We start from the raw sequence: 23,277 nt of genomic DNA, 5'->3' as shown, positions 1-23,277 counted from the left end.
AGAAACTTGATTAATACACATATCAGCAAACAAGCTAGAAACAATCCTCAGAGATTATAGTCTAAGGAAGGATGTACATAAATAAAGAGGAAAATTACAGTGTTATGTAGTAAATGCTGGAAAATACTCCATGTAATAGGAGTACATAGAAAGAGCATATAATCTTGACTTACGGAGTCAGAAAACAGTCTCTGGAGGAAATGAAGTCGAACATGAGAAGTGAAAGTGGCAAGTGGATTAGGAGTTAGCCAAATGCAGAAGCAGGGTGGTGGGGACCAGGGATTGAATTGAGTATAGGACATGCATTCTCAGTGGAGGAATTATTGCCCTTACGGGGAGAAAACTGGTATTTGGCAGGTGAAATCAACCATAACTATTACACCTTCTTGTGACCTTGTAAAACTGAATCCTTACTGACAAACTCATACTCCTTCATTTATGGGGCAGTGGGGGAGATGAATAGAAGAAACATCTAAACGGTCTCCTTAAGGGGGCAGTGATGAAAAAGGTTGAGAACATTGGTGTAGAAAGACCATTAAGGTTAGAGGAATGATCACATGGAAGCTACAGAAGTAAATTAGTATATAATAACTAGTATATACTAACTAATTTACTAAATAGTATACTTAGGTCTGTCCTTAATCTTTGGGGACTTTTAAAAGTAGAATATATTATAATGTAAAGGAACTATTCATGTTTATGTTACCTTCCTGCATTTAACCTCTTCCATAGGGACCTATTTCGCCTGTAAACATCTGTTTCTATTTGCAAAGATTTTCAGTAGCCATGATGACTGATCCTATCTGTGCTTTGCTAGTTATGTCATGTATCAGATCCAAGAGTTACTAATTTCTATACTATGACTGATTTATATACTATGACTATTTCTATACCATTAGAATTGTTGGTGTTTAGGGGTGGGACAAAGCAGAAGCAGGGAGGTGGTGAGAGAAGAGGCTGTTCTGAACACAAATTTTAAAATTAAATGTGGAAATGTGATTTGCCTTCAGTTACCTAAATAAGGAAAATTGGACTTTATGTCTAAATTATCTGCTGCAGACTTTGCTCACTTTTTTAATATATGAATCTGTCCTTTGTGTGTGTAGACACATGCTGAATGAATCATTAAGTTTTAAACATTTTTTTAGAAATGTTGTTTCTAAGGACAGTTGTTAAAATATCTTTTTCTGTCTATCATGCCAGGACTTTTTGTTTTATAATTGTAGTTTCTAGAATAGAATCATGTTCAGGTGGGTACTTAATCATAAAGCTATTCTGGAAGTTGCATTAGCCTCTGGAGAATTTGCATGTGATTTACGTCACTGGAGTTTCAAAGATTAAAAAATAGAAGAGTAAAAAGATATTTTTCTGGGTTCCATTGTTGGAATGCACAATGGTCTATTTAATAACCGTTATCATTATCTTCCTCCCAGATTGAATTAAAATTACTTTAATATTCTATTAGGAAAATCTTTGTAAAAATGCTGCCAATCATTTTTATTTTTCCCCCAGCAGCTTGTTAACAGTGAATTCAAGGCTAATTCAGTGCTTTGGGAATATAGTATAAACTTAATTTTAAAATCTAGAGAACTAAGAAATTGTATGTTATACCATCAATTTTAACTTTTAATATTTTTCTACCATATCCCTAGCTTGCTTGATGTAAGTAGACTTGATCTAAATTTAAAAAAAAATTTTTTTTAATGTTTATTTTTGGGAGAGAGAGAGAGAGAGAGAGAGGGAGGGACAGAGAGAGAGAGAGAGAGAGAGAGAGAGAGAGAGACATAAAAATCTAAAGCAGGCTCCAGGCCTCATGCTGTCAGCACAGAACCAAACATGGGGCTTGAATCCACGAACCGCGAAATCATGACCTGAGCTGAAGTTGGACTCTTAACCGACTAAGCCACGCAGGCGCCTCAGACTTGATCTAAATTTATAATATACTTTTTTTAGGAGGCAGTATTCTTGTACTATTTTTTGAAAGGTCTTTTTACATAAAAGACAGTGTATAGAAATAGGTCTGAGTATGTGCTCTGGAGTCAAACTGCCTGGGTTCAAATCCTGAGTTGAATCTGTTTGGGTTTTGGAGTGCCTGGGTGACTGAGTGGGTTAAGCCTCCAACTCTTGATTTCAGCTCAGGTCATGATCTCACAGTTTTAAGTTCAAGCCTCGCATCGGGCTCTGTGCTGACTGTGCAGAGTCTGCTTGGAATTTTCTCTCTTTCTCTGCCTCTACCCACTTGCACTCCCTCTGTCTCTCTCAAAATAAATAGGTAAAATAAATTAAAAAAAAAAGAATCCATGTGGGTTAAAATGTTACACTAGCTTTTATAAACTTGGGCAGATGAGTAAAGTTCTGTAACTTTATCCTCTGTACCTCACTTTACTCCAATGTAGATGATGGCTGATAAGAACTACCACATAGAGTTGTTGTGAATTGTATATGAGTTAATTATGTAAAACACTTAGAACAGTATCTGGTATGTACTCAGTACTCAATAATGTGAACTATTGGGGCACCTGGGTGGCTCAGTCAGTTAGGCGGCTGACTTTGGCTCAGGTCATGATCTCGCAGTCTGAGAGTTGGAGCCCCGCATCAGGCTCTATGCTGACAGCTCAGAGCCTGGAGCCTGCATCGGATTCTGTGTCTCCTTTTCTCTCTGCCCCTCTCCCATTCATGCTCTGTCTCTCTCACTCTCAAAAATAGATAAACATAAAAAAATTAGAAAAAAATAATGTGACTATCAACAATAGCCAAAGTATGGAAAGAGCTCAAATGTCCATCAATGGATGAATGGATAAAGAAAATGTGGTATACACAATGGAGTATTACTCGGCAATCAAAAATAATGAAATCTTGCCATTTGCAACTACGTGGTTGGAACTGGAGGGTATTATGCTAAGTGAAATTAGTCAGAGAAAGACAAAAATCATATGATTTCACTCATATGAGCACTTTAAGAAACAAAACAGATGAACGTAAGGAAAGGAAAACAAAAATAATATAAAAACAGGGAGGGGGACAAAATAGAAGAGACTCACAAATATGGAGAACAAACTGAGGGTTACTGAAGGGGTTGTGTGTGGCGGGGGGGTGGGCTAAATGGGTAAGGGGCATTAAGGAATCTACTCCTGAAATCATTGTTTCACTATATGCTAACTAATTTGGATGTAAATTTTAAAAAATAAAAAATAAAATTAAAAAAAAATGATGTGAGCTATTACTATTTGGAGCTCTGTATTGAGTTTTAAAACCATTTGTTGAGTGCTTCTTGTATGCAATACAAGAAACTTACTTGTGGAGCTGTTCATACATCTTACCTAAAATGATCTTCAGAGAATGACTCAAGGTATTTTTTTAAACTGACTTTTTTTTTTTAGTATCATTATTGTTCTGTTTAGTACATTTCAGGCCTTCAAATCAGTTTATGTTTTTTAGGCTGGGATGATATTTTTGTTCTTATGTGAGAAGATAAACATCTATGGTTCCTTAGAAAAAGCATTCCTTGGGGCAGTAGGTGGGAGAGGACTTCCTCTTCAGAATTTTGTATTGACAAATGCTACACATAGCATTTGTCATTGTGGTACTGCTTTTTCTGTGATGACAATAGGAAAAAGGTAGTTACCCATGATTTTCTGACTTTTTGAAAATGATTTAAATGTTTTACTTAGTTTTGTGAGAGAGACAGAGAGAGAGCATGTGCAGGTGGGAAAGAGACAGAAAGAGAGGGAGACAGAGGATCCCAAGCAGACTCTGCGATGATAGCAGAGAGCCCATTGTGGAGCTCGAACTCAGGAACCATGAGATCATGACTGGAGCTGAAGTCAGATGCTCAACTGACTGAACCACCCAGGCGCCCCTTGAATTTTTATTAAAGAAATTTAAAAACACTTTCAATATTTATATCTTTCAGAAAATGTCTTTGAAAATCACCAATGCAAAACGAATTGAAGGCCTTGATAGTAATGTGTGGTGAGTACGTCAGAGTAAACAATAATAATTTGGTGAAGTTTTTTTTCCTATACATTTTATATACTCACCTATATTGGGGATTTTTAGCCTCATCTACAGTCTACAAATAAAAGCACTTATTTTAATTTATTCATTAAGTGGAATCGTAAGGAAGTTAAGGATCCATACACTGATTTATTCATTTAGCACATGTGTTAAGCCTGCAAATAGAAAAAAGAACAAATTTGGATGATGCCCACATGGCACTTAATCTGTAGTCCATTAGCTAGCAGCTGCTGGTGTGGTTGAGGAAAAAAAATAGATGATGGAACTGTCGGTATCATGGAATTGAGATTTGTAAGAAATTTTTACGTTAATTAATTCAGCTATCATCTTATTAGGTAAAGTCATTTTGTAGGTGGTAAAATTTTGGGGGGAACTCTTTTTTTTTTTTTTTTATTTGTAAGACTAAAGTAGGTCTTAGTTTTTCAGTTTTAATGTTAAGATTATGAGGTATAAGGGATGCCTGGGTGGCTCATTCGGTTAAGCATCCAACACTGGGTTTCAGCTCAGGTCACGATCTCATAGTTTCATGAGTTCGAGCCACGTGTCGGGCTCTGTGCTGACAGTGCTGAGCCTGCTTTGGATTTTCTATCTTCCTCTTTCTCTCCTCCTCGTCCACTCATGCTGTCTCTCTTTCTCTCTCAAAGTAAATAAATAACATTTTATAAAAAGTAAAAAGATATGAGGTATAAAAATCTAACTTTGTAATTATGGTACTCATTAGTATTTTTTAATTTTAGGATTGAATTTACCAAGTTGGCCGCAGACCCCTCTGTTGTGAATCTTGGCCAAGGCCTTCCAGATATATCCCCTCCTGTATATGTAAAGGAAGAATTATCAAAGATCGCAGCAATCGATAGCCTGAACCAGTATACACGAGGCTTTGTAAGTATATTAAGACCATGTGTGACATGAACTTGTATTTTATATTGCATTGTGTGTGAAATGTGAAGTGAACTTCTATCACTTCTGTGTAATTGGCTTTCTGGGGCCAACTGCCCCAAACAGATAATCAAAGAAACCCCCATCCTTGCCCTTATTTCCTAGAAGGAGCCATCCCCAACTTCTAACGCCTCCATAGTCCTTTACCATTGTTCCAGCATAGGGTGTAATGGCAACAAGGAAGAGAGAATATTCTTTTTTTTCCTGCAGTTTTTTTCTTAATTGCAGTGGAGTTAACATTCAGTGTTATGTTAGTTTCAGGTATACAGTATAGCGATTCAGCAATTCTGTACATTACTCAGTGCTCATCATGGTACATGTACTCTTAGTCTCTATAACCTATTCACTTGTCCTCCTACTCATCTCCCCTCTGCTAACAGATTAGTTTGTTCTCTATAGTTAAGAGTCTGGTTTTTGGTTTGTCTCTGTCCCTCTCTCTTTTTTTCCCTTTGTTTTGTTTCTTAAATTCCACATGTTAGTGCAATTATAAGGTGTTTGTCTTTCTCTAGCTGTCTTCTTTCATTTAGCATTATACTCTAGTTGCATCCATGTTGTTGCAAATAGCAAGATTTCATTCTTTTGTTATGGCTGAGTAATATTCCATTGTATATAAATTTTTTTCTTTAACGTTTATTTATTTTTGAGACAGAGAGAGACAGAGCATGAACGGGGGAGGGTCAGAGAGAGGGAGACACAGAATCTGAAACAGGCTGCAGGCTCTGAGCTGTCGGCACAGAGCCCGACGTGGGGCTCGAACTCACGGACTGCGAGATCATGACCTGAGCCGAAGTCGGCCGCTAAACTGACTGAGCCACCCAGGCACCCCCCATTGTATATATTTATACCAACTCTTCTTTTTCCATTCATTCTATTGATGGACACTTGGGCTGCTTCCATAGTTTGGCTATTGTAAATAGTGCTGCTGTTAATATAGGGGTGCATATATCTTTTCAAATTAGTGTTTTCAAATTTATTGGGTAAGTATCCAGTGGAATTACTGGATCATATGGTAACTCTGTTTAATTTTCTGAGGAAGCTCTGTACTGTTCCACAGTGGCTATACCAATTGGCATTCACACCACTAGTGCTAGAACTTCCTTTCTTCACCTCCTTGCCAACACTTGTTGTTTCTTTTTTTATTTTTGCCATTCTGACAGCTATAAGGTGATATTTCATTGCGGTTTTGATTTGCATTTACAATTCTATTTTTAATTTTTTGAGGTACCTCTATGCTGTCTTCCACAGTGACTATACCAATTTGCAGGGAATATTCTCTCAATGCACATATTTTCTCTGCCATTAACACATGCAGTTATTAGGCCATCAGCACTGGCCTCTTAATTAATAACCTCTTTTTCCAATTAGTTACTTTCTTCCTCTTTACCTGTCTATCAATCCCTATCCTTCTGTGATGAAATACTTAGGATATCCAAAGATTCCTAAATTCTACAAAAAAAGTGCCACAACGTAGTAAGTGAATTGAGCAAGGTTTCAGGGTATAAGGCCAATAGATAAAAATCAACTGTATTTCTGTATACTAAAAATGAGCAGCTGGTTAAGATTTTTTGAAATATCATTTATAATAGCATCCCAAAGCGTTAAATATTTGAACTGATGTTTTAAAATATACACAAGATCTGTGTGCTGAAAACTACAAAACATTGCTGAGAGGCATTAAAGAAGACCTATATAAATGGAGTCATAATGTGATATTCAACAGACTGGGAGACGGAATATTGTTGTCAGTTCTCTCTAAGTTGATCCATAGTAGAGTTCAGCAGCCTATGGCCTTGATCCGTATCTGTCTCATTCCTGATTTTGTATAAATAAAGTTTTATTAGATCATAACCATGCCCATTCTTTAAATATTTTTCAGGTTTTATAAATATATGTATGTATATGTGTTTGTATGTTAGTATAAGCACAGGGAATGGTGTTGCACTGTCACCAGGCCGTGGACGACATTGGTCACCTCAGGGAGATGAGATGGAAGGTTGTTGAGGAGAGAACATAATTTTTTTTTTTTTTACACATCTCTGCCTAGTTTTAAATATTATATGAAGCATACTTTATTTTTATAAGTAAAAATTTCTTTAAGACACAGACCCTTATAATTCTGAGGTAAGATGTGTAGTGTTTATAGTTGCTTTCAGATCACCCTTTGCTAGAGTTTGTTAGATCTGTTATTAAAATTAAATTCAAAGGGAATTTTGGATTTCTGGAAGTAGTGACAATCTTCTCCTGCTCTTTCCACAAATCATGTTTATTTTTTTGAGCTTGAATTTAAGTAGTCTTTTCTCTTGCTATTATTTTTTAGTTTAGTGGCTTTGTTCTATCACCTCCCCTATTATTAATTATACTTAATTTCTCTAATATTGTAATATCTCTCACCTCAAAATATGAGAAATGTGCTATAGCTTTGTTTTTATTGGTTTTAACTGTGTGGGGGTCTGTGACATACTAGCTAACATTCTGACAAAGGTGACAAATAAAAGTATCTTTGAAAAAAGAGCCTCCTTTTCACATGAACTGGGATGGATAACTTAGGATGACCAAAGGCTACTGTACTTCATAAACATGGGGTATATCCTGCCAACCTCCATCTTGTCCTGTGTCCTGACCCAGTTTATTCCTCCAGAGCTCTAGGTGCTTTGCAAACAAAGGCACTTGCCCTGCACTTAGACTCTTATTTGGAACTGACAGAAAATCAAGGTCATTCTCCAAAAGCAAAAACAAGAGGTACATGCTACACAAGAAAAAATAAGTAATAGTGACTTTGATACCAGATAGACAAAGAAGGGGAATGGGAAGGGAAATAAAAGAGAAGGAGGGAAGAACAGGGAACATGGAGAGAATTGAGGAAGCACTAATCAAGGAGTTAAGGCTCCCCGCATGTCTCCAACTTTGTGCGTTTATAGTCCCTTCGTTCCTCTGGTGAAGGTTGTTCTCTTAGATGACTCCTCCCCTCTTGGCTGTCATGAAGAATGTCCTGCTTCCTCCTAACATTAGCTCTCACGTCAGCACTAATGGGTGTTTCTTTGGGGAATTTGTGTTTGCTCTCACTCTGTCATCCATTGATTGGCATAATAACTTACTCTTTGGTAACCTGGAAGAACAGATTCAGGGTATATACTGTCAATGCAGGCTTTTTAATTTTAATTGCAAAAAAGTCCAACTCTATTCAGTATAATTTAATTACTGTCAAAAATAAAGTAGTTCAATATGATTTCATGGCTGTCCAAAAAGGTACTGTCAAAGGTATATTTGGTACTGATGTCAATTTTTATCAAAGCAAACATGTTGGAATTTTGAATTCCAAACCAATCATTTAATGGGGATTTTTAGTCATTAGCAAGTTTTCATGACCATTCATGTAGGAACTGTCTGTGAGTAGGGAAAAAAATATTTTTTATTTTCATTAAAAAAATAAAAATTTTATTTGGATAATTATAAACAAAAAACCCAAATTTTAAAAATTCTTTCATTTTAAATCCAGATTGCTTCCAAGAAGTAGATCCCATAATCAAATTCAAGGTTTTTTCTTTTTTATTCAACAGGGTCATCCATCGCTTGTGAAAGCTCTATCCTGCTTATATGAAAAAATTTATCAAAAGCAAATCAATCCAAATAAAGAAATCCTTGTGACAGTAGGAGCATATGGATCTCTTTTTAATACCATTCAAGGATTAATTGATGAGGGAGATGAAGTAAGTATATTAAGATTATCATCTTACCCATAGCAATCATTATTATCATTTGTATTGCCTTTGAATCTGTTACTTATTTTACACTATTTTTAATTATTTTTGAAGTGTAATGCATATGAGTAAAATTCACAGATCTTAAGTGTACAGCTTGATAATTTTTTTACCCGTGTGTATATTTACATATATACATATATCCATGTAACCCCAGCCAGATGAAGATATAATACATTCCCAGCACCCAGAAGGCTCCCTTATGCCTCTTCCTAGTTAATATTCTCCCAGAGGTAACCACTCTTCTGTCTTCTATCACCATAGGCTCATTTTACCTGCTCTTTAATGTAATATAAATGGAATCACACAGTATGTTCTTGAATTGGCTTCTCTCATTTATCATTATGTCTGTGAGATTCATCTGTTTTGCTGCATGTGACTCATTCTTATTTCTATAGCCTATCTAGAGAAGGGTAAGTGGAAGGGGCCAACCATGATGGGGAAAATGAATCTTTAGTTTGCACTACTAAAATTATCCTTATCTGAACTCAGCCAGTATTTCGTCAGTGTGTTTTTGTGCCCGGCACTGTTAGCAGCAGCATGTGAGGGATGTGTAACAAGAAGGTTGAGTGATTTCTGCTTTAGTACTGGGACTCTTTCCCCATTATCATTCCAATACCCCTGCTTCAGTATTTCCTGACCTCTTTCATTCATTCAGAAATCACTGAGGATCTCCCATAGTAGGCACTATGGGAGATTTTTAACGTTTATTTATTTTTGGGACAGAGAGAGACAGAGCATGAACGGGGGAGGGGCAGAGAGAGAGGGAGACACAGAATCAGAAACAGGCTCCAGGCTCTGAGCCATCAGCCCAGAGCCCGACGCGGGGCTCGAACTCAAGGACGGCGAGATCGTGACCTGGCTGAAGTCGAACGCTTAACCGACTGCGCCACCCAGGTGCCCCTATGGGAGATTTTTAAAAGACAGTTTCTGGGGCACCTGGGTGGCTCAGTCGGTTAAGTGGCCGACTTCGGCTCAGGTCATGATTTCGCGGTCCGTGAGTTCGAGCCTCGTGTTGGACTCTGTGCTGACAGCTCAGAGCCTGGAGCCTGTTTCATTCTGTGTCTCCCTCTCTCTGACCCTCCCCCGTTCATGCTCTGTCTCTCTCTGTCTCAAAAATAAATAAATGTTAAAAAAAAAAATTTAAAAGACAGTTTCTGTGTGGAAGGAGTTCCCCATCTAGTAGAGGAGATAGACTCGCAAGCAGGTGAATAAGAATGTGTGTGTATGTTACAGTAGTGACAGAAAGAAGTGATTGACTCTGCTAATGTAGGCCTGGGAAACTCCAGAGAGGCACTGCTGAATATTTACCATGATCTATGTTGTTAATTCCTTTCTTTGAACTCTCATGGCACTCTCTGTACCTCTTACATAAAAGATACTGCTACTACATTGTATTATGTTCCTCTTTTACATCTCTAATTCTCTCTATTATGCCAGACAATAAGCTACTTAAGGAAACGTCTTAAGGAAGTGCAGTTACACTTTCATATACATAATCTCCTTTAATCCTGTAAAATAGTTGAAAGTTTTATCTCATTCTTTGATGTTGTTAATCCTTTGTTGCTTCCTCTTTTTGCATCCCAGAGGCTCAGCCTTTGACCTTCTTTATTCTTTCTTCCCTGATCACTGTATCTGATATTTTGAAATCACACAAGTGTCACTTTCTGTCACATTGACCTGTTTTATTTTCTTTATAGTATTTGTTATTATCTGAAATTATCTAATTTACTTCTGTTTTTTTCTTGTTTATGGTCTCTCACAGTAGAAAGTTTATTGCTATACTGCCAGCCCCTAAAATACTGAGTGCTCAATAAATACTCTTCAGAAAGTGAGGGGAATTATTCCCATCATAAAAATAAATTGCAGCAAAGAATATCAAGTATATTCTTTCAATTTTACCTCCCTTCCTCCCAGTTTTCTTTTATATCTCACTTCAAATCAGGTACTAGGTTTCTCACTAGGGTTCAAAGATAGGTCATCTTGGCCCCTGAGAATTTCACAGACTAATTAAGAGCTTACAGTTCCCTTGAGGGAAAGATCCATTCCCAGAGGGAACAAACAAAGTTCATTTCTTTGTACTTCCCATTACCTAACACCTAACATAGCAGATTGTATAGTAGGTACTCCATGTGAGTTGAATGACTAGTAGAAACGAAGGGGCTTTAGAATGTAACAGCCTTATGTGACTTTAGTGAGAAAGGCCTCGAAGAGTTACTTCACATCATATGAAATACACATTAAATGTGCAAATTTAGAACAAGAGTTAGTGGTGTGCCTGGGTGGTTCAGTTGGTTAAGCATCCGACTTCGGCTCAGGTCATTGTCTCACAGTTTGTGGGTTCGAGCCCCCCATCAAGCTCTGTGCTGACAGCTCAGAGCCTGGAGCCTGCTTTAAATTCTGTGTCTCCCTCTCTCTTTGCCCCTCCCCCCATTCACGCTCTGTCTGTCTCTGTCTCTCTCTCAAAAATAAATAAACATTAAAAAAAAATTTGGAGCAACAGTTAGATATCACTAATTTAGCCAACAAAAGTTAAGTGAGACAACTTAGTGTTGACTTAGGAAATTATAGTTATCCAATTTCCTAAAGCAGTTTGACTGTATGTATGTATAATGTGCCCTAAAAATGTTTCAACTCTTTGATCTAGCAAAATAACAATCATGTGAATTTATTCAACTGTTTAAAAATAGAGAAACTACAGGGGCACCTGGGTGGCTCTGTCAATTAAGCATCTGACTTTTGATTTTGGTGTGGGTCGTGGTCTCACGGTTGTGGGATTGAGCCCCACATTGGGCTCTGCAGTGAGTGTGGAGCCTGCTTGGGATTCTCTCTCTCCCTCTCTCTGCCTCTCTCTGCACTTTTTCTCTCTCTCTCAAAATAAACATTTTTTAAAAATAGAGAAACTACACACACAAATAAATATAGCATTGTTATGTATATAAGAAAACGATTAAAACTTATTCTAGAATTCAGTAGACTCCCAAATAGCCATTAAGATAATAAATATTAAAAAAAAAAAAACAGCAGGGGGTGGGGGTTGGCGCCTGGGTGGCTCAGTCAGTTAAGTGTCCAACTTCGGCTCAGGTCATGATCTCCTGGTCCGTGAGTTCAAGCTCCACATCAGGCTCTGTGCTGACAGCTCAGACCCTGGAGCCTGCTTCAGATTCTGTGTCTCCCTCTCCCTCCAGCCCTGGCCCTTCCCCTCTCGCACTGCCTCTATCTCTCTCAAAAATAAATAAACATCAAAAAAAATTCCTTAAAAGATAATAAATATTAAAACTGTAATAATATGAAGTTTTCATGTAATATTGTTAGGTTTAAAAAGATAATAAAAATTGAATATACATAAAAGATATAAATTATGTGTTCAGACTTTCTTTACAGAAAAGTAAAAAATCAGGGATGCTTACTTAGATCCAAGCTGGTGGACTCTGGGTGGAATACCAAAGGGACTGGTTGGATTGGCCCACTGACCTAAAAGCCAGCCCACGGGTGACTGAGAGAGAGCATGTAGGGGCAAAGGAACAAGGAATATATCTCAAGAGATTGGGAAAAAAGACTGAATCTAGCTAGGTATAAGTCACCAGAGGGAAACTGAGGGTATCAGACAATAACAGTAGCATCTTAACTAGTCTCCCTGCGTCCACTATTTGTTTTGGAGTGCTTTTGACCAAAGGGAAACATCTTTATTCTCAGGATAATACTTATAAATTACTTCTCCATAATGGAGAGCATTGCTGTTATCTTTCCTCAGAGTCTTTTGCTTCTGCTCCTCCCTGATTTTTTTGTTTGTTTGTCATTTAAAATTTAAAGAAATTCTTCATGTTTTTGGCTGGAACATTCTTTGGAGGATGTGATGGGAATTATGGCCTCTTTCCCCAGAAAAATCTACCTAGGCACATGTAAAGTTTTGCATATAATTTCAAGAATCCCCACTGTAAGCCCTTCTGTGGATCTCATTAAGAGAGCCAGAACTCCCTGGACACATCTGTCTCTAACGTCTCTTCCATGTCCTCTCCCACGAAGAGGCAGGCATGAAGGCAAGGAAGGCCAGTTCTTTCATTGCTGCATTTCAGCATGTAGGACAACACCTCACACATGAAGGTACACAATATATTTTAAATGAATGAATGATTGATATGTTACATTCTTATTTGGTTTTTATTTTAGGTCATAGTAATAGTACCTTTCTATGACTGCTATGAGCCCATGGTGAGAATGGCTGGAGCAACACCTGTTTTTGTTCCCCTAAGACCTGTAAGTTTGCCAATGCGATACATATACTTTAAGATGCTTTGAAAATATACAGAATTGCTTTGTCACTGATGAAGTTTCTACTTTTATTACATTTTGGGATTTACTGTGTATCTCTACAATGGCTGAAGGTAATCAACATCTTTAAGAGGGCAGCTGTTATTGCTTTATCCTGTGTTTGCCATGTGTCTCTGTTGTATCAATATCCACACTATATGTAACATTCTTTTGTGGTTATGTGTCTCCCCCATAAACTATGAACATCACCAGATCAGAGACCAATTCTTTTTTTTTTCTCATTTTTAATGTTTATTTATTTTGAGAGAGAACATGCAGGAGTAGGGGAGGGGCAGAGAGAGAGAGAGAGAGAGAGAGAGAGAGAGAGAGAGAGAGAGACTCCCAAGCAGGCTCCACACTGTCAGCACAGAATCCGATGTGGGGCTCGAACCCATGAACCGTTGAGATCAAGACCTGAGCTGAAATCAAGAGTAAAATAGATGCTCAACCATCTCAGCCACCCAGGTGCCCCTCTTTTTTTTTTTTTAAGATTTTATTTTTAAGTAATATGCACCCAACATGGGGCTCGAACCTGCAACTCTGAGATGAAGAATTGCACACTCCACCCAACTGAGCCAGCCAGGCACTCCAGAGACCATTTCTAACTCACTTTTATAGCCTTGCTCCCTAGTGACTAACAGTGTAGGGTATATGCTGGGTGCTTTATAAATGCTTGTTGAATTATGAATGAATTGTCTAAGGACAAACCACCCTGAATGTGCCCGATCTCGTCTGATCTCAGAATTATGAATGAATTATTTTTTTTTTAATTTTGCTACTAAGGAATTTAATAAAGTATGCTACTATTGTCTTTTTTAAACATCTTACTATAATAAGTAATACACTAAGGTGAATCACAGAATCTTGTAGTAGCCTTACAGTCTCAGACATGTTAACCATAGTTATAGCTGGCTCCTTTGAAGGCATGTACATACTTTAACAGCTGTTTATGTTGACAGAGTTTATTTTCCCATTTACTAGGTGTGAGCATGAGACTTAAGTCCTCTTGGGCTCTTAAGGCAGAATGAAAGCTTAGTTATTTCTATTTTCTTTGTTAGTCATTTATTCAGTTACCTTTGCCATGCCTTTCTCTACTCTGCCCCGCCACCCTGTGCCATTAGGTTATTTATTTTTAAGACAGCAAACATGAATTAATTGGATTAAATCACATCTTGATTCTTCATACATAGAAACCTGTCGATGGGAAAAAATGGTCTAGTTCTGACTGGACATTGGATCCTCAAGAACTGGCAAGTAAGTTTAACTCCAAAACCAAAGCGATTATACTGAATACTCCACATAACCCCATTGGCAAGGTGAGTCTTTGATCTCTTTATACAGTCTTCTGACCTATCATTGTCTCACATGTTGAATCATAATTGGCTCTGCTCTTTTGTTTTCTTTAATACATATAGGTATATACCAAAGAAGAACTCCAAGTAATTGCTGACCTTTGCATCAAATATGACACACTCTGCATCAGTGATGAGGTTTATGAATGGCTTGTATATACTGGAAATAAACATGTAAAAATAGGTACTGATTATTACGTAGAGTCACAAATCTAAATGTGTTTGGGCACATGTGGAACAACTGATTGGAAGGGATCCCAGAACAGCTTTAAAATAGTCCTTGAAATGGGTATCGGTCTGTGTGAGCACTTAAATGGGATTTGGATAAATGATGCTTGAGTGAATTAATAAACAGACTGAAAGACAAGCAGTACAAACTTTGGGGAAGAGATTTTTGGATCATACTATAAGGGTATGAAACCAGAGAAGTTATACTTTTGCCCATATCCTTGGCTTTTTATCAAGAATGCATCTATTACATGGTACATAAGATACAGGGAGCTTACTTGTTCCCAAGTTGGACTGTCTCTGCTGAGCAAGTTGCCAAAATGCCAAGTCGACAGGAGAAAATTGCAGGGCGAGTAAGCTATTGCTGCTTGGCTCTTGCCTGAGGTTTCATCATTACTACCCTGCCATCTCCCAAGACACCCTGCCTCGGTGTCTTCTGGGGTTATCTAAACTGATATCAACCATAAGACTATATGCTGGGTTGCAGCCTTTGGGTCTGTACATTTGCCCTTTCTATGCCTGGAAACACTTTTCCCCCAAATATCCACATGGCTCAATCTCCCCCAGGGCTTTATTCAGATACCAGTTTTTATGGCCACATTTAAGATAGTTATAAGTCTTTCTTCCAGAATTTGCTTTGCTTTATTTTCTTTGTTGTTGTGTTTTGTTTTTTCTATTATAATAATATATATAGTTTACTTTTATATAGTTTACTTCTAACCTGCTGGAACATAGGATATTTGTTTGTTTTAGTGACTTCTGAATGTGCAGTTTCTAGGATAGGATCTTGCACGTGTTAGGTAATCAGAAAGTAATTGATGAAGAAATGAATAGGAAATATGAAGGAGATAAGGGAAGAAAAACTGAAATCACTGTGGCAGATATCAATAAATAAATTAGTGCGCTTGTATATAAATAGTTGTTTCATATATCATAATTATCCCTGTGGTACGTTTTAAAGTGTAGAAATATGGAGGACAAAGCAGCTGCTTGGGAAGATCAACAGAGGAGTGGGCAAAAGATGGAATTTGTTAAGCAGAGAGGTACAAATAAAATTCCTATCAGGGGGCACCTGGGGGGCTCAGTCAGTTAAGCGTCTGACTTCAGCTCAGGTCATGATCTCACAGTTCGTGAGTTCAAGCCCCGCATCAGGCTCTGTGCTGACAGCTTAGAGCCTGGAGCCTGCTTCAAATTCTGTGTCTCCCTCTCGCTCTGCTCCTCCCCCCCTCATGCTCTGTCTCTCTCTCCTTCAAAAAATAAAAATTAAAAATTAAAAACATTAAAATTCCTATCAGATAAACTAATGTGGACTGAGGCAAGAAGGCATAACAGATCAAGATATACTTAAGATTAGGGCAAGTGGTTTATGAGGATATGTTATAACAGTCACAGATGATAATGGAAAAGTAGAGTAATTCTGACAATCTTGATTATGAGAACAAAGTTTAAACTTGTTGAGGAGGTAAGTGGTTCTGAAACTCAATGTTAGTGTAGAGCACCTTGAAGCCACAATGTTCACATTGTAGAGATACGTTGCCTTCCATCCTGAAACTAGAAGCAATTTTCTTAATAGAAACTTAATAATTAGAAGGAGTCAATATAAAAATCCCGGTTGTGTGCATATTTGTACAAAGAGCCATTGATACAGATCAGAGTTTTTCTGATTTTGCCTCTCACTAAATGTTCATTTGTTTCACTGTTGGTAGCATACACTGTCAGATAAATGGTAGTACTTTAGGTGCTTGAGAAAATTTCATGGAGGAAAACTTAAAATTGATTAAAAAAAAAAATTCTACACATTAATTTGATCACCAAAGTTCCAGTGAAGCATAATTTGAGAACTACTGCAGGAGGTGTACCAAGACAAGGGAATGGGTTCCTTGATTGGATTTGTTTTATAAGGTAAGAACCAGTTACAGGCGAGGACCTGAAGTGAGTTAGATGCCCTAGCAGTGGAGTTGACACAGGTGGGCTATTTAGAAGTCAACAATAGGGCAGAGTATAGCATCTGAAGGTGGGAAGGGAACCAGCCAGTGGGATTCTGAAATTTCTGGCCCAGCCCCGTCAGCAGTGGTGAGACCTGTAAGCAGAGGTGGACGTGTACAGAGGAGGGGCAGCTTTGTGGGGAGTAAGGAATATTCCTGCCTCTCATGCTTTCTTTAGTCTTGCTAAGTTTCAGTCTCTATGAGGCCTAGAAGAGAAGATGTCTGGAGACAAGTAGAATTATAGGCCTGACAGTTAGGATCAAATCATGAGGGGAAAGGGTTTTGGCAGTCATCAAAATTTTGTTGGTGGTGGAACCCATGAAAGAGAATTTTCTCAGGGAGAATTGATAAACAGAGAAGGCAGCCAGAGATGTGCAAGGCATGGTGCCTCAACACAGCAAACTGCTGTTTCATGTCAAAATTGCATCAGAGTTCACCTTCGTTCACCCTTTTTGTTGATGACCTCTGTTTGAGATCATTGAACTATTCCCAGTTGAAAATCAGGTCAACATAGACAAATAATTATTTTTTGTAATTAAAAAAAATGTTTAAGTTCATTTATTCTGAGAGAGATTGGGGGATAGGCGGAGAGAGAGAGAAAAAGAGAGAATCCCAAGCAGGCTCCGTGTTGTCAGTGCAGAGCCTGATGCGGGGCTTGAACTCACAAACCATGAGATCATCACTTGAGCTGAAGTCGGACACTTAACCAACTGAACTACCCAGGCACCCCTTTTTTGTAATTTTTAACAATTAAACAGAGGAATAGGCATCTAGCTAATTAATAAATATAATTTTGTACTCAACACATATATTCATTTCTAAGTGATAATGTCTCAAATCCTTAGAGTTTTAGTTAACTAAGTTCAGCAATATTTTTCAATAGATAACTTTAAATGATCTTGAGTTATTGTTTAAACCTTTATTATATTGTTTAAACCTCATGTAAGCCCTTCATAGTAAAAGTGTAACACATATTACTTGCTAAGGATATCAAGACCTATATATTTAAAAATATATATATGTTTAATCTTTATTTTTGAGAGAGAGAGAGAGATACAGAGTGTGAGTGGGAGAGGAACAGAGAAGGAGACACAGAATCTGAAGTTGGACGCTTAACTGACTGAGCCACCCAGGTGCCCCAAGACCTATATTTTTAACTCAGATATTTTAGTTGTTATAACAGCCCATAAAGTTAAAACAAGAAAAAAAATGAATTCACTATTTCATTATTTAGGGAGTGGTTTGGTTCCATGAAAACTTAGGTATTCTATCAAATATGAATACACGAAAGATGCAAAGTGACTATTCCATTAATCTGCAGAGTGTGATAGTAGTTCTTTAATAAAACACAATAAAGCTTTCCAGCCATACATCGTGAATTAGCATCACCCTCATGCTTTCACTGAGGCCATTTTCCCTGGGGTAGCACTCTTCCTTCTGTCTATAATCTTTATCTGACTTCTGTTGAAGCCTAAGCCACCTGTAAATAACTGTTATTGCTGCTGCAGCTGATTTAAGGACTACGGGTCATAAATGAGAAGTGCAATGACCACTTGCCTTTCAGATACAAATGCAACCTAAGCTTAATACTAGATATCAGTTTTCCTTTTTACTTTTATTTATGCCTGTAAGTAATCTCTACGACCACCATGGGGCTTGAACTCAACCCTGAGACCAAGATTCACATGCCAGCCAGCCAGCCAGCCAGGTGCCCCTAGGTTGTGTTTTGTAAGTAATCACTATGTCCAGCATGGAGCTTGAACTCACAACCCTGAGATCAAGAGTGGCATGCTCTACCAACTGAGCCAGCCAGGCACTCCTAGGTACCATTTTTTAAAAATGATCAGACATGCAAAGATTTTTTTTTCTTCTAGGTTCACACACAGTGTTGTGGCTTCTGTTCTACCTGTTTGCTTTAATTTCTGTGGCTCCCCAAGTCTCGGAGAGGATATGAACATCCAGATGTTTTAAAAAAATTCCTTAGGGCCCTTTTTAATGAAGTAGTAGAATTTGTCTTGGATCAGATTCTTGATTCAAATGATGTCTCTGCATTTCTGTAAAATGACATGTCAGTCAACAGAGAAACCTCTCTTCTATAAAAAAAAAAGATATTAATACATTTATATTGATGTACTAATCTTTTGGCATTTAGACAAATAATATAAAATTCCTTGTAAGTTATTCAGTTGATTAGCTTACTGCTTGAAAAAAGACATCCATTTTTTAAAATGGCTAAAATAGCCATCAAAATTGCTTAGCTCTTTTCAAAAAAATATTATACCAAAACTATTACATTGATGTTTTGTGAATGAAACCTACATTTGACATGTGGGTGGTTTTGATTTCCTTTGGATATAACTTAAGAAAACATGTTAGGATTGTATTCGTTTCTCGGGGTAATTCTTAATTTCAAAGAATTTATTTCTGATTTTCATGTTTATTTATTTGTGAGAGAGAGAGAGACAGAGCACAAGCAGGGGAGGAGCAGAGAAAGAGAGCGAAACACAGAATCTGAAACAGGCTCCAGGCTCTGAGCTTTCAGCACAGAGCCTGACGCAGGGCTGGAACTCAGGAATGGTGAGATCATGACCTGAGCAGAAGACAGATGCTTAACCGACAGAGCCACTCAGGTGCCCCTTAAAGAACTTATTTCTAAATATTGTGTATACTAATAGACTTTCCGGGTTTTGGATACATATTATTACTTTAAAAGAGGTGATACTCTGCATTATACATAGTTTAGATTTTCTCTGGTCAAATAGGAAAGTGGGACATGTGTCATGGTATTCTTTTGGAATACTAGAACTGTTTCAAAACTTGAAATGATAGGATATTTATATCAAATGTTAGAATATTCTTTCTTTGAATTCTCTAAATATTTTCTTTATTTATTATTTTTGGGTTTTGTTTTACTCCACAGAGAATACAATTATAACATCCTGATTATGTAGTTTTCCTACCTTTACAGATATTGGCAGGTATTTCACAATGGACTGATTATGTATGAATTTCCATTTTGGAAATTTCTTTAGCTACCTTACATTTTAGTAGCCACTTGGCTTGTATATGAGAAGATTAAGAAAACAGTAGCTTAGATCACACAGAAATGGCTATTTGTTTTCTCTTTATGTATACCAACACTCTTAGAACAATACAAGAGTATCTACTGTACCTCTGAAAAACGAGTGAAAAACTCATGGGATTGCATGTGAAGAACTTAACATCTAAACTACTTGAGGAATACAAAGAACAGCATAGGGGGACACCTGGGTGGCTCAGTTGGTCAAGCGCTGACTTTGGCCCAGGTCATGATCTTGTGGTTCATGAGTTCGAGCCCCACGTCAAGCTCTGTGCTGACAGCTCAGAGCCTGGAGCCTGCTTCCGATTCTGTGTCTCCCTCTCTCTCTCCCCCTTTTCCGCTCGTGCGCTCTCTCTAAAAGATAAATAAACATTAAAAAAAGGGAACAAAGAGCAGCATAGGTAGCACTCTCCGAAGATTAACAAGGGAATAATTTACCAATTTGGGGCAGAATTCACAAGCTCTTGCATTTTATACCTGTATGATTTTACCTGCATTCTCTTTGCCCCAAATACCTTTCCTCCCCTTCTCTGACTGGCAGAAGTCTACATGGTCTTCCAGGTCTCAGCTTAAGCTTTACTGGCTGCAGAAAGCTACCCCGAAGACCTTCTGTCCTTGCATGATACTCCATGCCGCTTACTATTACAGCACTTACACACCGTATATGACTGTTGTTTGACTTTTCTCCCATCCCCGCTAGACCATAAGCTCTTCAAAGATAGGATGTGCTTTTTTCTCATCTTTGTTTCTTTTAGACATGGCTTAGTCCCTGGGACCTGGTCATAGGTAATAAATGTTTGATAAGCAAATGAGTATGTGAATGAATGATTTTATTAAAGATGTCAATCACTTGAAAACGTTTACACCGTCATTTCTCATTATTTGTGGAATCCATATTTGTGAATCACCTACTCGCAGAAATCTATTTGTAACTTCAAAGTCAATACTCACAGCGCTTCATTCACAGACGTGCCAAGAGGGGCAAAAAATTTGAGTCACCTAATATGTGTATTCTCAGTTGAGGTCAACAAGGCAACACTCTGCCTTATTTCAGCTTATACTATAAACAAGTGCCCTTTTCATGGTGATTTTGTTGTTTAAAATAGACCCCGTAGCATAGTGCTGAAGTGCTGGCTGATGTTTTGAAGTATAAGAAGACTGTGGTGTGCATTATGGAGAGAATAAGTATGCCAAATAAACTCCATTCAGACAAGTTCTAGGGCTATTGGCCACGGAGATATTAAGGGGTGATACCTAAAAGGTATGGGCTTTTGGGGTGAAAAAATGTTCTAAAACTGGTTGCCCAGCTCTGCAGATATACTAAAAACCATTGAATTAGACAATTTAAATAAGTAAATTTTATGGTGTGGGATATAGATCTTAAAATTGTTACCAAAACACACATGCACACATGCATCGCGGGGCCCTACCCCCAGAGTTTCTGATTGAGGAGATCTGAGATATGGTCCAATAGTTTACCTTCCTCACAAGTTCCCCATTGATATTGCTAGTACTGGTGTGAGAACCACATTTTAAGAAACATTGTCTTAGGAATCCTGTAGAGGTAGACTCGGAAAAGGGGCAGAGTAGAGGCGAGTCAACAATGGTCAGGACCACAATCAAAATGGTGCCACAGGAAGAGTGCAGTATTAGTGAATGCACAGCTACCACTGACACTGAGCACCAGGTGCCACGCCACGACTGTGCAACCACTGCCTGGAACGCTGCCTACTGACACCTCTGCCACTTCTGACCCTGGAAGTGATTTTGCTCGTTAACATTATTTAATCTATCACATACTATGCAGTATTTTTAAGCACTGTGACATTTTCAACTATGTTTGGCTTAAAGTTACATTATATTTTAAAAACCTGCTGAAATAGGAGCGTCTAGGTGGCTCAGTTGGTTAAGCGTCCAACTTTGGCTCAGGTCATGGTCTCACAGTTCATGAGTTCGAGTCCCGCATTGGGCTCTGTGCTGACAGCTCGGAGCCTGGAGCCTACTTCAGATTCTGTGTCTCCCTCTCTCTCTGGCCCTTTCCCTCTCAAGCTCTGTCTCTCTCTCTCAAAAATAAATAAACATTAAAAAATTAAAAAACCTACTGAAATATACCGACTGCATTATACTACATTTATGTTTTTAAGTTATACTGAATGTAGATTGATTGGAAAGCAATTATTTAACCTTTTTTTTTTTCTTTTTCCGGTTTAGCTACTTTTCCAGGTATGTGGGAGAGAACAATAACGATAGGAAGTGCCGGAAAGACTTTCAGTGTAACTGGCTGGAAGGTAAGATGCAAAAGAATAATTGCTTGAAAACAGACACGTATTTTACTTCTTGCAGAGAGAGAGAGAGAGAGTGTGTGTGTATGTGTGTGTGTGTGTGTGTGTGTGTGTGTGTGTTAAATGCATATATGTTCAGTTTTCCCAGGTTTTTGTACTTACTGACCTTTTGTTTACTCATTCAGCTTTCCTGTTGACCTTTCTCCTTTTTGAGACCTAATCATTTCTTTCTTTTTTTTTTTAAGTTTTTTAAAATTTTATTTAAAGTCTAGTTAGTTAATATACACTGTAATATTAGTTTCAGGTATAGAATTTAGTGATTCATCACTTCATTACTATACCCAGTGCTCATCACAGATGCCCTCTTAAATCCCCATCACCTATTTACCCCATCCCCCCACACCTCCACTCCCGTCCACTAACACTCGGTTTGTTCTCTCTAGCTACACATCCATTTCTTGGGTTTGTCTCTCTCTCTCTCTCTTTTTTTCCTTTGCTCATTTGTTTTGTTTCTTAAATTCCACAAATGAGTGAAATCACATGGTATTTGCCTTTCTCTTGACTTATTTCACTTAGCATAATACTCTGTAGCTCCATCCATGTTATTGCAAATGGCAGAAAAATAGTCATTTTTCATTTTATAAGTAACCAACCAATGGCACTCTTCTTTGCAAAGAATGTTCAGATTATTGCAGATTAATAAAAAAGGAGGAAAAACATAATACATAATAATAGCTAATATTTTGGCACTTACTATGTGCCAGGTTCTAAGTGCTTTACACATACTCATTCTCACAATGGCATTATGAAGTGAGTATAATTTATTATCCCCATTTTATAGATAATAAAACTAGTAAGAGAAGTTAAGTAAGTTGCCTGAGGTTATACTGCTAATAAACTCAAGCCAGCCAGGCAATCCAGCTTCAGAATTTATGTACTTAAGCACTGCACTATGTAATACATTAACAATTTACCCAGTTGAAGCTTGATTATCTTCCAACCAGCCCTATCCTGAACATGGCCAAGAAGCAAGGAGTATCAAAAATGGGGCCTGCAGAATCAAATTATAGAAGAGTCCCTTAGGCCCTCATTCAGAGTTACTTTTATCTAATTCAAATAAGCTTTGTTATGAGTTTTTAGACCTTCAGAAGTAGCGAATTAGAAAAGAAAAGGGTTATAATGATTGTGGGCACTATTTACCTTCTGAAGACAGAGTTTAGTGACTCCGGTGGGAAACTTTCCCACAGAACAGTGTTGAAATGATGAGCAAATACTAATAACTACACTACTTTCATAGAGTGAACATTTTAGAATTACATATGTTTA

At 37.7% G+C, this 23,277-nt stretch overlaps 1 protein-coding gene across 4 annotated transcripts in view; it reads left to right on the top strand.

Moving 5' to 3' along the window:
- KYAT3 (kynurenine aminotransferase 3) overlaps window positions 1–23,277 on the top strand; it is a 71,329-nt gene that overhangs the window by 31,296 nt on the left and 16,756 nt on the right. For all 4 annotated transcript variants that reach the window (XM_006934884.5, XM_006934885.5, XM_019837387.3 and 1 more), the window contains exons 3-9: window positions 3,914–3,972; window positions 4,755–4,899; window positions 8,514–8,663; window positions 12,885–12,971; window positions 14,216–14,341; window positions 14,441–14,561; window positions 21,881–21,957. In XM_006934884.5, the coding sequence (XP_006934946.1) occupies window positions 3,914–3,972; window positions 4,755–4,899; window positions 8,514–8,663; window positions 12,885–12,971; window positions 14,216–14,341; window positions 14,441–14,561; window positions 21,881–21,957 (765 nt within the window). The remainder of the gene's footprint in view (window positions 1–3,913; window positions 3,973–4,754; window positions 4,900–8,513; window positions 8,664–12,884; window positions 12,972–14,215; window positions 14,342–14,440; window positions 14,562–21,880; window positions 21,958–23,277) is intronic.

Source organism: Felis catus, chromosome C1 (assembly GCF_018350175.1).
Source record: "Felis catus isolate Fca126 chromosome C1, F.catus_Fca126_mat1.0, whole genome shotgun sequence".
Taxonomy (NCBI): domain Eukaryota; kingdom Metazoa; phylum Chordata; class Mammalia; order Carnivora; family Felidae; genus Felis; species Felis catus.
Note: the sequence above shows the minus strand (reverse complement) of the source record. Positions and strands in the feature narration are given on the sequence as shown.